We start from the raw sequence: 14,348 nt of genomic DNA on the forward strand, positions 1-14,348 counted from the left end.
GGGCGTGTTCAGTGCAGCCAGTGTCGGAAAATGAGCGAGAGACCGGCTGCTTATTTGTCTGGAGAACAACATAAGTTTGGCCTTGAATGCTTTCACGTTGGAATACAGTTCATGCACAAGAACACCATTTCCCTGCAGTTTCACATTTAGATCGTTCAGATGCCCCAATATGTCCACACCGAAAGCAAAGTCGCCCAACCAGTCTGTGTCTTTCAACTCTGAGAAGTCGTCAGCTTTACCAACCATATCGAGGAACATACCTATCTCCCCTCTCAGTTCCCACACACATCAAAATACTTTTCCCAGGCTTAGCCAGCGCACATTTGAATGGTACAACAAGTCCTGGTGCTCTGCCTCTGTGTCATTGAGCAGCTGAATGAACTGACGATGATTAAGCCCTCTTGCCCGTATAAAGTTTTACAACCACTTTGACAACATCTTCCAGCTTTAACACACTTTTACACAGGGCTCCCTGATGAATAATACAGTGAAGAAATATCAATTCCTCAAAGTTAGGGCTTTCTTCTTTTACTTTGTCTTGTAATCTTTTTAGTAGGCCAATGTTTTTACTGGTTAGATTTGGTGATCCCATCTGTTGTGATGTTTGTCAGTTTGCTCCACAGTAGATTCATTTTTTCCAAGCAGGCAGATACCCTGTCATATAAATCAGAGCTTCTGGTTGTTCCCATCATTGATTTCATTGCAAGAAGTTCCTCTGTTATTTCAAAGTTCTCATTTATTCCTCTGACAAAAATGTAAAGTTGAGAAGTGTCTCTGATGTCAGTACTCTCATCCAGTGCTATAGAAAAAAAGATCGAAGCCATCTGCTTCGACATTCAGAGTCCACTTTTCTCATTTTCGCAGCACTAATTTTTCACGTCAAAAGTCGTCAAGCAATGAAGTGGCTATGATGACTGAGCGCATTCTGAATCTGACTGTAGGCCCAAATACAGAGCGCGCTGCCAGGCTACAGCGCCATCTATTGGAGGTTGTTTGTATATCATGGTATGAGTAATTTTAGGCCAAAAATCGTAACTCAAATATAATAATATTTAATACATTTTAAAAATGTCTCGCGGGCCTGATTGAAGTGCCCTGCGCGGCCGTACTGTGTCCCCCCTTGAGTTATAGCATCCTGTCATGTCATACTATTTCTCTAGAAGGCAACTTCCCGTCACTGCGCTGCGCATAATTGAATAAGGACATTTTCCAGTAACACCAACTGCCTCATTAAAAGCGTACAGAAGCTAAATGTATATATTTTCTCAAATTAACTATAAAAAGTAAATAAGAAAGAAAGTGTAGTTGACACATCCCTCCATTTAGTCGGTCGAGTGGACCGATTTATAACCGTAAAATTGTGTGACGAGAGAGTGAGAGAGCGAGAGAGCGAGAGAGAGAGAGAGAGAGAGAGAGAGAGAGAGAGAGAGATTACGGAGCCTGACTCATGTCCATCACCCACTTTTCTAGTCATCATCACAGTCATGAGGTAGGTGTGAATATCATCCTGAAGGCTGCGAAATGAATCTGTGCTGTCTGTCCAAACCGCAGGTGCATCTAGATGCAGGTGTGGTTTAAAGAAACGACTTTGAGGTTTTAGTGAATTTCATCAAAACGTTTACCGTCGTTCAACGCATCGATATCCCCATCTCGTGTGCATCTATGCTTGTTTCGCTCGTTCACACAGAGGTCCTTTGTCAATGCGTCCTTCAATTTCTGTAGCTTTTCCCCAGAGGAGTTATCTTGCTGGAGGATCGCGCATTGAAATTGTTTGGATCTTTCCTAGTTTGGAGGTAAGTGATAAAGAAAGCTTTGAAGATGCACCTGATGAGTGTCTATATTTCTTTCTAATGTGCTGGTCTGTTTTTTCTTTCTTTCTTCTACAAGTAGCCTAACATGTGGAGTTGATCATCGTAATCAGAATGTTAAAGCAGCAATACTGTTTTACTTATGCATCAAAATACTGAATTGTATTCAACTAGCGCTAGAGCATACACTCCTATCGATATTTTTTCTTCAACATTTTCAATCTAAATTAGCAATAAATAGGCAGAGGTAAACTTGATTTTCTATCATTTGACATAATCTTTCTTCATATTATCCTTAAATCTGATACAGACCTAGCAAAATGGCACTTCTGACTCAACAGGTCTCTCTCTATTCAGGCGAGAACACTTCTATTTTTCATATATGTTTAATAGAGCTTCCTAAAGAGACTTCACATTATCCTCTCTTTCTTAAACCTTCTGTTCAGTGAGCTCTGGAAATTACAGGGAATTTGACCGCCTGCTTAGAGGTCTTGTGGTGTTGTGGTTCTGGCAGAGGGATTGTCGTTATAGTCCTTGCATCCATAGCTCCATATATGAATTCCAGAGTGGCTACATTTCCTTTTATACCAGCACACCAAGTGGTGGGGCTGCTGTTGGGTTGGAAAACAGAGTCAGGATTGTGGCTCCAACAGTCATGAGATCACAGTAGACTAGCATCAGCGATGTAACCGATCATCAAATATTTGTTTGAGTTCTTTAGAACGCATTAGGCTCTTTGGTTTATAATGGAAATACTTTAATACTATGATTTACTATAGTAGCTTATAGTGCAAACCACCTACCATGCAACCACCTTATCATTGAAATGCTTTATTCATGAGTTACTGTTTTTGTGTTGTCTGTTTCTCTGTTTAAGATGACAGGCCATTTTAAGGCAAGCAGGAAACCAGAGTAAGTCGCCATGGCGGCAGGAGTGGCTGCATGGCTTCCCTTCGCCCGGGCAGCAGCTATTGGCTGGATGCCTGTGGCCAACTGCCCCATGCCTATCGCTCCTAGAGACCACACAAAGAGACATGATGAGCTGATCATCCTGAACGTGAGTGGACGACGCTTCCAGACCTGGAGGACCACACTGGACCGTTACCCAGACACCCTGCTGGGCAGCTCTGAGAAACAGTTTTTTTACGATGAGGAGACCAAGGAGTATTTTTTCGACCGGGACCCAGACTCCTTCCGTAGCATTCTCAACTTCTACCGGACGGGCAAGTTGCACTATCCTCGCTACGAGTGCATCTCGGCCTACGACGAAGAGCTAACCTTCTTCGGCATCATCCCGGAGATCATTGGTGACTGCTGCTACGAAGAGTACAAGGATCGGAAGCGGGAGAATGCTGAACGTCTCCAGGACGACCAGGATGACAACAAGGACTGCAAGCTGCCCAACATGACATACAGAGAGACCATGTGGAGGGCCTTTGAGAACCCTCACACCTCCACCATGGCCCTGGTGTTCTACTACGTCACCGGCTTCTTCATCGCCATCTCAGTCCTCACCAACGTGATAGAGACGGTTCCGTGCGGTGCTACGCCTTCCCAGAAGGACATGCCGTGTGGTGAGCGCTACACCGTAGCCTTCTTCTGCATGGACACGGCCTGTGTCCTCATCTTCACCGTAGAGTACCTCATGAGACTGTTCGCCGCGCCCAGCCGCTACCAATTCATGCGCAGCGTGATGAGCATCATCGACGTGGTGGCCATCTTTCCCTATTACATCGGCCTGGTGATGACAGACAACGAGGACGTGAGCGGAGCCTTTGTCACGCTCCGTGTGTTCCGTGTGTTCCGCATCTTCAAGTTCTCCCGCCACTCACAGGGCCTCAGGATCCTGGGGTACACGCTGAAGAGCTGCGCCTCGGAGCTGGGCTTCCTCCTCTTCTCCCTCACCATGGCCATCATCATCTTCGCCACCGTCATGTTTTACGCAGAGAAGGGGTCGTCATCGACCAAGTTCACCAGCATCCCAGCCTCCTTCTGGTACACCATTGTCACAATGACCACGTTGGGGTAAGTCCTCCCTCTCTCTCTCTCCCTCTTTCCTTCGTTCTTTCTTTCTTTCTTTCTTTCTTTCTTTCTTTCTTTCTTTCTTTCTTTCTTTCTTTCTTTCTTTCTTTCTTTCTCATCCCTATCTCTCGCTTCTCTCTCCCTCTCTTTCTCTCTACAGTTTTAGTTCTCTCTCCCTCTCTTTCTGGCTACAGTTTTAGTTCTCTCTCCCTCTCTTTCTCTCTACAGTTTTAGTTCTCTCTCCCTCTCTTTCTGTCTACAGTTTTTGTTCTCTCTCCCTCTCTTTCTCTCTACAGTTTTAGTTCTCTCTCCCTCTCTTTCTGTCTACAGTTTTAGTTCTCTCTCCCTCTCTTTCTCTCTACAGTTTTAGTTCTCTCTCCCTCTCTTTCTGGCTACAGTTTTAGTTCTCTCTCCCTCTCTTTCTGTCTACAGTTTTAGTTCTCTCTCCCTCTCTTTCTCTCTACAGTTTTAGTTCTCTCTCCCTCTCTTTCTGTCTACAGTTTTTGTTCTCTCTCCTGCTCTGTCTACAGTTTTAGTTCTCTCTCCCTCTCTTTCTGTCTACAGTTTTTGTTCTCTCTCCTTCCACTCGTGTGTGTCTTCTCCATTGGAATAATGACCCCAAGAGAATTCAAGATGGTGCCCAAATAATATCTTCAAATCAGGAGCTCTCCAAAAACCTTGCTTGGCATTCTAAAAAGTAAAGAAGTAAATCCTCCAAGGTTGAATCCAAACAATAATTATGTTCTAAAAGGGATTTCATTAGTTATACAACTATAATTAACTCACCTTAAAAGGTTGATTACTAGATTTGATCTTATGCCAAAATGCTTGCCTGTGTTTTACAAAACATTTAATACCTCAAGGCTATTGTTTTGATGTATTTTTGTAATGGGTGTCCTGGATACTGTATGTGTTCTGCTGTTATGGAATATGGATAAAAGCCAACAGCACTGTGCTAAATTTGAAGTTGAAGCATGCATGAAGACAGCTTCCTCATGTCTTCAATAGACTAGTGGGTGAATGAGGTATGAGGCTGCTGCCACTGTGAGTAATGGAGGGGTACCACCACCTTCCAGGCCTACCAGTATAAACTCTCATGACATAAAGTGTTTACCTTACTGCAGGGTGGCCGAATACAGACATACAGTAGCTGCTGGGACAGTGTGTGTGTGTGTGCGTGTGTGTGTGCGTGTGCGTGTGTGCTCGCCTGAATGTTTTGTGACAGTAGTGAGAGATGTGTGTTCCCATGTTGTCTTCGTCTAGTGGGTGTTTTGTGTCTACTGTCATTTCTAACATTTTCTTAATCTGCCATTTATCACGGTTTACTCTGGAACACATAGTCCCAGAAAACAATGCTTGTGATAAGATTTAGGACCCTGAATGCCGGTGAAGTTTAAATTTTTCTCCTTACTAGATGGAAATAACTGTTCATTATTTTCTATGTTTTCAAGAACCGTCTATAGGTATTTATGAAGATTTCATACTTTTTAAAAGTCTATTTTCCTCTTATTTATACTTTGTCTCTTTCTGCCGACTTCTCTTTGGGCTCTGTCCATCTCCACATTGTGTAAGTCATTGGGCTCTGTCCATCTCCACATCGTGTTAGTCATTGGGCTCTGTCCATCTCCACATTGTGTAAGTCATTTGGCTCTGTCCATCTCCACATCGTGTTAGTCATTGGGCTCTGTCCATCTCCACATCTTGTATGTCATTGGGCTCTGTCCATCTCCACATCGTGTTAGTCTTTGGGCTCTCTACATCTCCACATCGTGTTAGTCATTGGGCTCTGTCCATCTCCACATCGTGTAAGTTATTGGGCTCTGTCCATCTCCACATCGTGTTAGTCATTGGGCTCTGTCCATCTCCACATCGTGTATGTTATTGGGCTCTGTCCATCTCCACATCGTGTTAGTCATTGGGCTCTGTCCATCTCCACATTGTGTTAGTCATTGGGCTCTGTCCATCTCCACATCGTGTTAGTCATTGGGCTCTGTCCATCTCCACATCGTGTATGTCATTGGGCTCTGTCCATCTCCACATCGTGTTAGTCATTGGGCTCTGTCCATCTCCACATTGTGTTAGTCATTGACAATGACCTCTAATGTCTCACTGGTAGACTGGTGCTGTTCTGATTCTTCACTGGTCAGCTAATAAAGTGACCTTGATGCTTATTTCGCCAAGCAGCCAGGAAGTCTCTCCAAAAAATAGTGCCAGTGGAGACATTTAATTGGATCCCCATTAGCTTTTGCAGAAGCAGCCGCTACTCTTCCTGGGGACAAAAAAACACAAAACATGACAAGTAACAAAACACTGACACACGGATAGACAAGGACAGTCACAGAAATGTGAAATACGACGATATACAAACAATACAACAACAGAAATGATGTGTGTTAGAGTGTACCTGTGTGTGCGTGTGTTTGAGTGTGTGTGTCCTCACAGTCCCCGCCGTTCCATTAGTTGTTTTTTAAAGGTCCTTTTCCTGTTTGCTTGAGTAATTGGAGATGGAAGGGAGTTCCATGTGATCATGGCTCTGTATAAAACTGTGCGTTGCCGTGAATTCGTTTTGGATTTGGGGACTGTGAACAGACACCTGGTGGCATGTCTTGTGGGGTATGTATGGGTGTTTGAGCTGAATGTTATTTGATTATGCAGACAGTCTGGAATTCTCGTCACAGTAATATTTCTCGTAAAAACTAGAAGAGAAGCAGTTAATCTCTTGCCAACCCTCAACCAGGAAAGACATGGTATGCATGTTGTTAATGTTAGTTCTGTATGTGCAGTTAATGGCAAGGTGTGCTGCTCTGTTTTGAGCCAGCTGCAGCTTTGCTAGATCTTTCTTTGCTGTACTTGACCATATTACCAGACAGTAATCAAGATTGGACAAGACCAGAACCTTAACAACTAGGACAGTTGATTTCTGTGTCAAAAACGCAGAACATCTTTTTATAACAGACACCCAGTTCAGCCTTGTTTCAGTTCTGTTTTCTGCAAACTCACCTGCTGCTTCATCTTTGATTGACACAGTTGTTGACCTTGAGATTTCACACTCTAATAACAGTGTCCTTCATTTCTATCACTTAGTTTAGCTTTGGGTTAAGGTTACCCTTTTCGTCAAAATCTTGTAAAGCTAAATAACTAGGATACATGGATATTTGGGTTTGCATTTTCAACACGTCTGTCTAATAAATCAATTTGTTCTCCTCCAAAAAAAATAAAGGGAATATAATAAAATATGAATAAACCCAATCTTCTATAATTTACTGTAAGTGAGGATAAAGCTTCTCATTATTACAGAATGGATCACCACAGAAACTCAGTAGTCAGTCAACCATCTTGTTCCGACACAGCGTTTCTAAAGCCCGTCACTTTGCTCACCTGCTGAAGGGGCATATGCTCAGGTGATGAGGTCACCCATTTCCCATCTGTCTCTTTATGTAAGAACCATGGGTGCAAACCAAGCAACCTTCTCCGCCCCAAACACATTTTACCAGCAAATCTTCCAATTTAGGTGTTCAGATTAAGGCTTTTGTGGAAGTAGAGATAGTGTTATCTTTTTTATTTATTTCCCTTATGTTTTAGTAGGTGTTTTGTTAGATGGGACTTTACAAAATAATTACATATACAGGGAATGTATGCTGTTATTCTCTGGCAAGCTAAAATTAGGGCCTAAAAATCTGTATACTGGAGTACTAAAACTCATCAGCATACCATCAGCTGTGATTATACGTATATGTGTGGTAAATATTCCTCTCCATCCCAACTCCATTATCAATACCAGAATGACCATTACCTGTGTGTCACTATTAATGATGGCTTTCAATGTCAATGGTACCAGATTGACTATTAAAGAAGCAATTTGGGTGTGTACTTGTGCATTTATGCGTGTGTGTGAGAGAGAGAGAGAGAGAGAGAGAGAGAGAGAGAGAGAGAGAAGGAGAGAGAGAGAGAGAGAGAGAGAGAGAGAGAGAGAGAGAGAGAGAGAGAGAGAGAGAGAGAGAGAGAGAGAGAGAGAGAGAGAGAGAGAGAGAGAGAGAGAGAGAGAGAGAGAGAGAGAGAGAGAGAGAGAGAGAGAGAGAGAGAGAGAGAGAGAGAGAGAGAGAGAGAGAGAGAGAGAGAGAGAGAGAGAGAGAGAGAGAGGCTCTGTTCTACAAGGTGTGAACGGAACCATATATCACTGAGTAGGAAAGGTCCCAGACTGGTTAATAATGCATTGTGTTTTATCATACAATATAGTAGTTGTAACATCTCTTCAAAAACATACAGTATATATGTCACTAATAACCTCTCTGACACAATTATTGGAAGATGTAGACTGTATTTTGTTTGCCTATAATCCTGGGTGATTCATTTGTTACAAGACTGTTCAATCTCTTCTCTCAGTCTGGCCCTCCATTTTACCCTATTCAGTTTCCTAGACTGTGGAGAAGTTAGAATAAATATTTAACCTTCCTCAGATTCTCAGACCCTCCACCCTCCATCCCAGACCCTCCACATTCAGCAATAAACCTGTCAGTTCTGTGGTCAGCCACCTACATCTATGCAACCATTTTTTTGCAACCAATTTTGATCCTGTCTCCTCTCTGTGGCCGACTGCCCCCCTGCTCCGTCCCTGTCAGAGAGCAGACAGTGCAGCCTGGGTAATGGGGTGTAGAGGGGGCTGGAGATGGGGGAATCACACCTTGGCTACAGAGGGACAGGGCTGTTCAATCAAACTCAGGTGACTGATAATCACACCTTGGCTACAGAGGACCAGGGCTGTTCAATCAAACTCAGGTGACTGATAATCACACCTTGGCTACAGAGGAACAGGGCTATTTCAATCAAACTCAGGTGACTGATAATCACACCTTGGCTACAGAGGACCAGGGCTGTTCAATCAAATTCAGGTGACTGATAATCACACCTTGGCTACAGAGGAACAGGGCTGTTCAATCAAATTCAGGTGACTGATAATCACACCTTGGCTACAGAGGAACAGGGCTATTTCAATCGAACTCAGGTGACTGATAATCACACCTTGGCTACAGAGGAACAGTACAAGGAACAGGGCTATTTCAATCGAACTCAGGTGACTGATAATCACACCTTGGCTACAGAGGAACAGGGCTGTTCAATCAAATTCAGGTGACTGATAATCACACCTTGGCTACAGAGGAACAGGGCTATTCAATCAAATTCAGGTGACTGATAATCACACCTTGGCTACAGAGGAACAGGGCTGTTCAATCAAATGCAGGTGACTGATAATCACACCTTGACTACAGAGGAACAGGGCTGTTCAATCAAACTCAGGTGACTGATAATCACACCTTGGCTACAGAGGACCAGGGCTGTTCAATCAAACTCAGGTGACTGATAATCACACCTTGGCTACAGAGGAACAGGGCTGTTCAATCAAACTCAGGTGACTGATAATCACACCTTGGCTACAGAGGAACAGGGCTGTTCAATCAAACTCAGGTGACTGATAATCACACCTTGGCTACAGAGGAACAGGGCTGTTCAATCAAATTCAGGTAGCTGATAAAAGGATCTCCATTGAATCACAGCAGGAGCCGCTCTGAGCTAGCAAGCTGGATGGATGGATAGATGGATAGATGGATAGATGGATAGATGGATAGATACCCAGCCAGTGGCAGGCAGTGGGACTGGACCCAAAACATTGATGGGATGGAGGAAGCTCTTTCTATCTCCCTCTCTCCCACCCCCTAGTGCTTCCTGGGGGAGGGTGGCTATTTTGGGCCCATCAACAGTCTGATATCTCATTCAAAATACAATATGACGATGGACCCACTAGTGTAGTAGGGAGCAGTCGTTTTACCTGAGCACCTACAAGGCACAGGCAGGCCAGGCACAAGAGCTTCACCGGGTTGTGTCATTGACTCCCCAAAACATTAACCCAATAATGAGTGCTATATTAATAATGAGGTGTGATGTGAACTGTAGTATGACTCCAGTGTTATAATTAGTCTGATTCTCCCAGTTGTAAAGTCCTGAACCAACGTACTCTGTGGCAGAGCAGCAGAAGTGAGAAGAATGTTGTTATGCATGTAGGTCATGTTCCCGTCTGCCTTAATCACTGGCTATATATAATCTGCTTCAGAGAGACATTTAGCCCTCTCTCCTGTGTTAGGACCGTCATTCTGAGACATTTAAAGATTGGACTGGATGGTGCTGGATGCCAGAGAGAGAGAGAGAGGACGGGAGAGAGAGAGAGAGAGGTAAGAGAGAGAGAGAGAGAGAGAGAGAGAGGTAAGAGAGAGAGAGAGAGAGAGAGAGGTAAGAGAGAGAGAGAGGTAAGAGAGAGAGAGAGAGAGGTAAGATAGAGAGAGAGAGGTGAGAGAGAGAGAGAGAGGTAAGAGAGAGAGAGAGAGATAGAGAGAGAGAGAGGTAAGAGAGAGAGAGAGAGAGGTAAGAAGAGAGAGAGAGACTAAATCACTAAAACAATACAGAAATACACTACGGAAAAAGAAGGAACAGCATGTCAGAAATCAGCTCAATGTAATTGAAGAATCCATAGACTCTAACCACTTCTGGGAAAATTGGAAAACACTAAACAAACAACAACACAAAGAGCTATCTATCCAAAACGGAGATGTATGGGTAAACCACTTCTCCAATCTTTTTGGCCCTATAACAGAGAACAAACAGCAAAAAAATATACATGATCAAATGCAAATCTTAGAATCAACTATTAAAGACTACCAGAACCCACTGGATTCTCCAATTACATTGAATGAACTACAGGACAAAATACAAACCCTCCAACCCAAAAAGTCCTGTGGTGTTGATGGTATCCTCAATGAAATGATAAAATATACAGACCACAAATTTAAATTAGCTATACTTAAACTCTTTAACATCATCCTTAGCTCTGGCATCTTCCCCAATATTTGGAACCAAGGACTGATCACCCCAATCCACAAAAGTGGAGACAAATTTGACCCCAATAACTACCGTGGTGTCACGAGTTGCAAAGCCAGAACCCAGAAGCAGACCAGGACAAGGTAAGTTGAAACGAAGGTGAGTGTTTATTTACAATTCAAGAGTGATGCTGAATAATCCAGGGAACAGAGCGGGCGGCGTTGATTAGTTGTTGGGGGTGCAGTGGTTGATCCCATCATGGGTCGGCAGCCGCCGACCACCAGGCAGAGGTTGGATGAAGGTTCCGGACGGGTGACTGCAGATGGAACAAAACGGAGGTAAGTAAACAACAAGGTGCAAAAACAACAAAACTAACGCTAGGCTCTAAGACTGATACTCTGGTAAACCTACTGTTCATGGCTAACGCATCCGGCAGGGAATGGATGTTAGGCCAGAGCCTAAGAAGGGTGATGATCAGGACCAGGTGTGCAGATTGCTGATGGGATGCAGGTGCGGAAATCAAGAGAGCTCCCCGAGCGTGTTCCAGAACCCTCGGGAAACTGGAGATCACGAGCAGAAAAACTAGTCCACAGACAGGACCCGACTCAGACTGCCGGGATCGTTACAGTACCCCCCTCCGACGAACGCCACCGGGCGGACTCCCCGGAGCGCCAGGATGGAGGCGGTAGAAGTCACGGATGAGGTCAGCATCTAGGATCTGTCGCCGCGGAATCCAACTCCTCTCTTCAGGACCATACCCCTCCCAGTCCACGAGATACTGAAACCCCCGGCCCCGCCGTCTGGAATCCATGATTCGTCGCACCGTGTAGGCAGGACCACCTCCGATCATCCGAGGAGGAGGAGGAGGAGGCGGAGGAGGCAACAGAGGACTGAGGAAAACCGGCTTGAGGCAGGAGACATGAAAGGTGGGATGGACTCTGAGCGTCCTCGGTAGTTTGAGTCGAACTGCCACTGGATTGATCACCTTCTCCACCACAAACGGACCAATGAACTTCGGTAACAACTTCCTAGACTCAGTCCGTAACGGAAGATCCCGTGTGGCCAACCAGACCCTATCTCCGATGGTATAGGTGGGAGCGGGGATCCGGCGACGATTCGCCTGGAGCTGATACCGGTCCGAACTCTAAGGGAGTGCCTTTCTGGCCCGATGCCAGGTCCGGTGGCAACGACGAATATGGGCCTGAACAGAGGGCACTGAGAGCTCCTTCTCCTGAGAAGGGAACAAGGGAGGTTGGTAGCCATACAGGCACTGGAAGGGAGACATCCCAGTGGCAGATGTAGGGAGAGTATTGTGGGCATACTCAACCCAAGGCAACTGAGAGACCCAGGAGGTGGGGTTGGAAGAGACCAGGCAGCGTAGCGTGGTTTCCATCTTCTGGTTGGCTCTCTCCGCCTGACCATTGGATTGGGGGTGAAAACCAGATGTGAGACTGACTGTAGCTCCAATGGCCAAACAGAAGGACTTCCAGACAGCAGAGGTAAACTGAGGGCCACGGTCGGAAACGATATCACTGGGCAACCCGTGGACCCTGAAAACCTCCCCTAACCAGGATCTCGGACGTCTCCGAGGCAGAGGGAAGCTTGGCAATTGGCACAAAGTGGGCGAACTTGCTGAATCTGTCCACGATAGTCAGAACGACCGTGTTCCCCTCAGAAGCGGGCAACCCAGTGACGAAGTCCAGGGGCCAGATGCGACCATGGTCGCCGGGGAATAGGAAGGGGGGTGAAGTAGTCCAGAGCTGGGCCGATTGGTACTCTTATTCTGCGCACACACTGGACAGGCAGCAACAAAACCCCCGAGTATCCTCGGCCATGGCAGGCCACCAAAAACGTCTGCGAAGAAACGCCATTGTCCGAGCCACGCCAGGGTGACAAGCCATCTTGCTGGCGTGGGACCATTTGAGGACAGCAGGACGAACCGACTCAGGCACAAACAACCGACCGGGTGGACCGTTACCGGGACCGGGCTGAGTCCGAAGGGCCGCCAGCACCTCCTCCTCAATCTTCCACATAACTGCTCCCACGACGCAGTTCCGGGGGAGAATTGTCTCGGTCTTGGACCCACTCTCCTCCGTCTTGGAGAACATCCGGGACAAGGCGTCCGCCTTGCCGTTCTTAGATCCAGGTCGGAACGTCAGGGAAAACTTGAATCGTCCGAAAAACAACGCCCACCTGGCCTGACGGGGAGTTGAGACGTTTAGCCGATTGCACGTAAGCAAGATTCTTGTGGTCAGTCCAGACAATAAACGGTTGCTCCGCCCCCTCCAACCAGTGGCGCCACTCCTCCAAGGCAAGTTTCACCGCGAGAAGCTCCCGGTTACCCACATCGTAATTCCTCTCCGCAGGCGAAAGGCGACGAGAGTAGTAGGCGCAGGGATGGAGTTTACTGTCCGTGGAGCATCGGCTGCGACAGGATGGCGCCAACTCCCACATCAGACGCGTCCCACTTCAACGACGAACTGACGGGCCGTGGTCCGGTTGAGAGAGAATCGGTGCGTTGGTGAATCGCCTCTTCAAATCCAGAAACGCCGATCCGCCTCCGGATTCCACTTGAAGGTCCTGATACTGGAAGTCAAGGCAGTTAACGGAGCGGCCACACGGCTGTAATCCCGGATGAATCTGCGGTAGAAATTCGCAAACCCCAAAAATCTCTGGAGCTGCAATCTCGCACCGGGCTGGGCCCATTCCAGAACCGCTCTAACCTTCTCCTGGTCCATCCTAATCTCTCCCCTGGAGATGATGTACCCGAGAAAGGATGTCGTGTGGGCGTGAAACTCGCACTTCTCGGCCTTCACGAACAGGCGATTCTCCAACAATCGCTGCAGAACCTGCCGGACATGCTGGACGTGGTCGGAAGGTTCCTTCGAGAAGATCAGAATGTCATCCAGGTAAACAAACACAAAGAGACCGATCATATCTCTCAGGACGTCGTTTACCATACTCTGGAATACCGCTGGAGCATTGGTCAGTCCAAACGGCATCACCTGATACTCAAGTGACCCATCGGTGTATTGAAACCCGTCAACCACTCGTCCCCTCTCTGATCCGGACCATGTGATACGCATTGCGTAGGTCTAGCTTGGTGAACACCGTAGCACCCTGTAAGGAGTCGAAGGCAGAACTCATCAAGGGCAGGGGATACTTGTTCTTGACCGTGATGTCATTCAACCCCCGATAATCAATGCACGGTCGAAGAGAGCCATCCTTCTTACCACAAAGAAGAATCCTGACCCCCAGGGGTGATGACGAGGGACGAACGAGACCAGCAGCTAGGGACTCCTTGATGTAGGTCTCCAAAGCCTCACGTTCAGGTCGGGAGATACTGTATAACCTTCCCTTGGGGTAGACAGCTCCAGGGAACAGGTTGATGGCACAATCATATGGTCGGTGGGGAGGGAGTGACAGAGCCTTCTGCTTACTGAAAACCTCCCCCAAATCGTGATATGTCTCGGGAACCAGGGACAAATCTGGGGGTTTAGCCTCAATCACCTGACTGGGAACCGAATGGGGACAGGCAGTCTTGAGACAGTTAGCATGACAATCAAGGCTCCAACTCGTTACCTTGCCCGTCACCCAATCGAACGTGGGATTGTGTTCCTTCAGCCAGGGGTATCCAAGGACCAGAGGAAC

General features: G+C 46.4%; 1 protein-coding gene across 1 annotated transcript in view; it reads left to right on the plus strand.

Annotated features, from left to right (window-relative positions):
• The first annotated feature begins 1,444 nt into the window (after nucleotides 1-1,444).
• LOC121575821 (potassium voltage-gated channel subfamily D member 3) overlaps nucleotides 1,445-14,348 on the plus strand; it is a 128,537-nt gene continuing 115,633 nt past the window's right edge. The window contains exons 1-2 of the mRNA XM_041889112.2: nucleotides 1,445-1,793; nucleotides 2,686-3,833. Of these exons, the coding sequence (XP_041745046.1) occupies nucleotides 2,731-3,833 (1,103 nt within the window). The 5' untranslated portion in view covers nucleotides 1,445-1,793; nucleotides 2,686-2,730. The remainder of the gene's footprint in view (nucleotides 1,794-2,685; nucleotides 3,834-14,348) is intronic.

Source organism: Coregonus clupeaformis, chromosome 10 (assembly GCF_020615455.1).
Source record: "Coregonus clupeaformis isolate EN_2021a chromosome 10, ASM2061545v1, whole genome shotgun sequence".
Taxonomy (NCBI): Eukaryota; Metazoa; Chordata; class Actinopteri; order Salmoniformes; family Salmonidae; genus Coregonus; species Coregonus clupeaformis.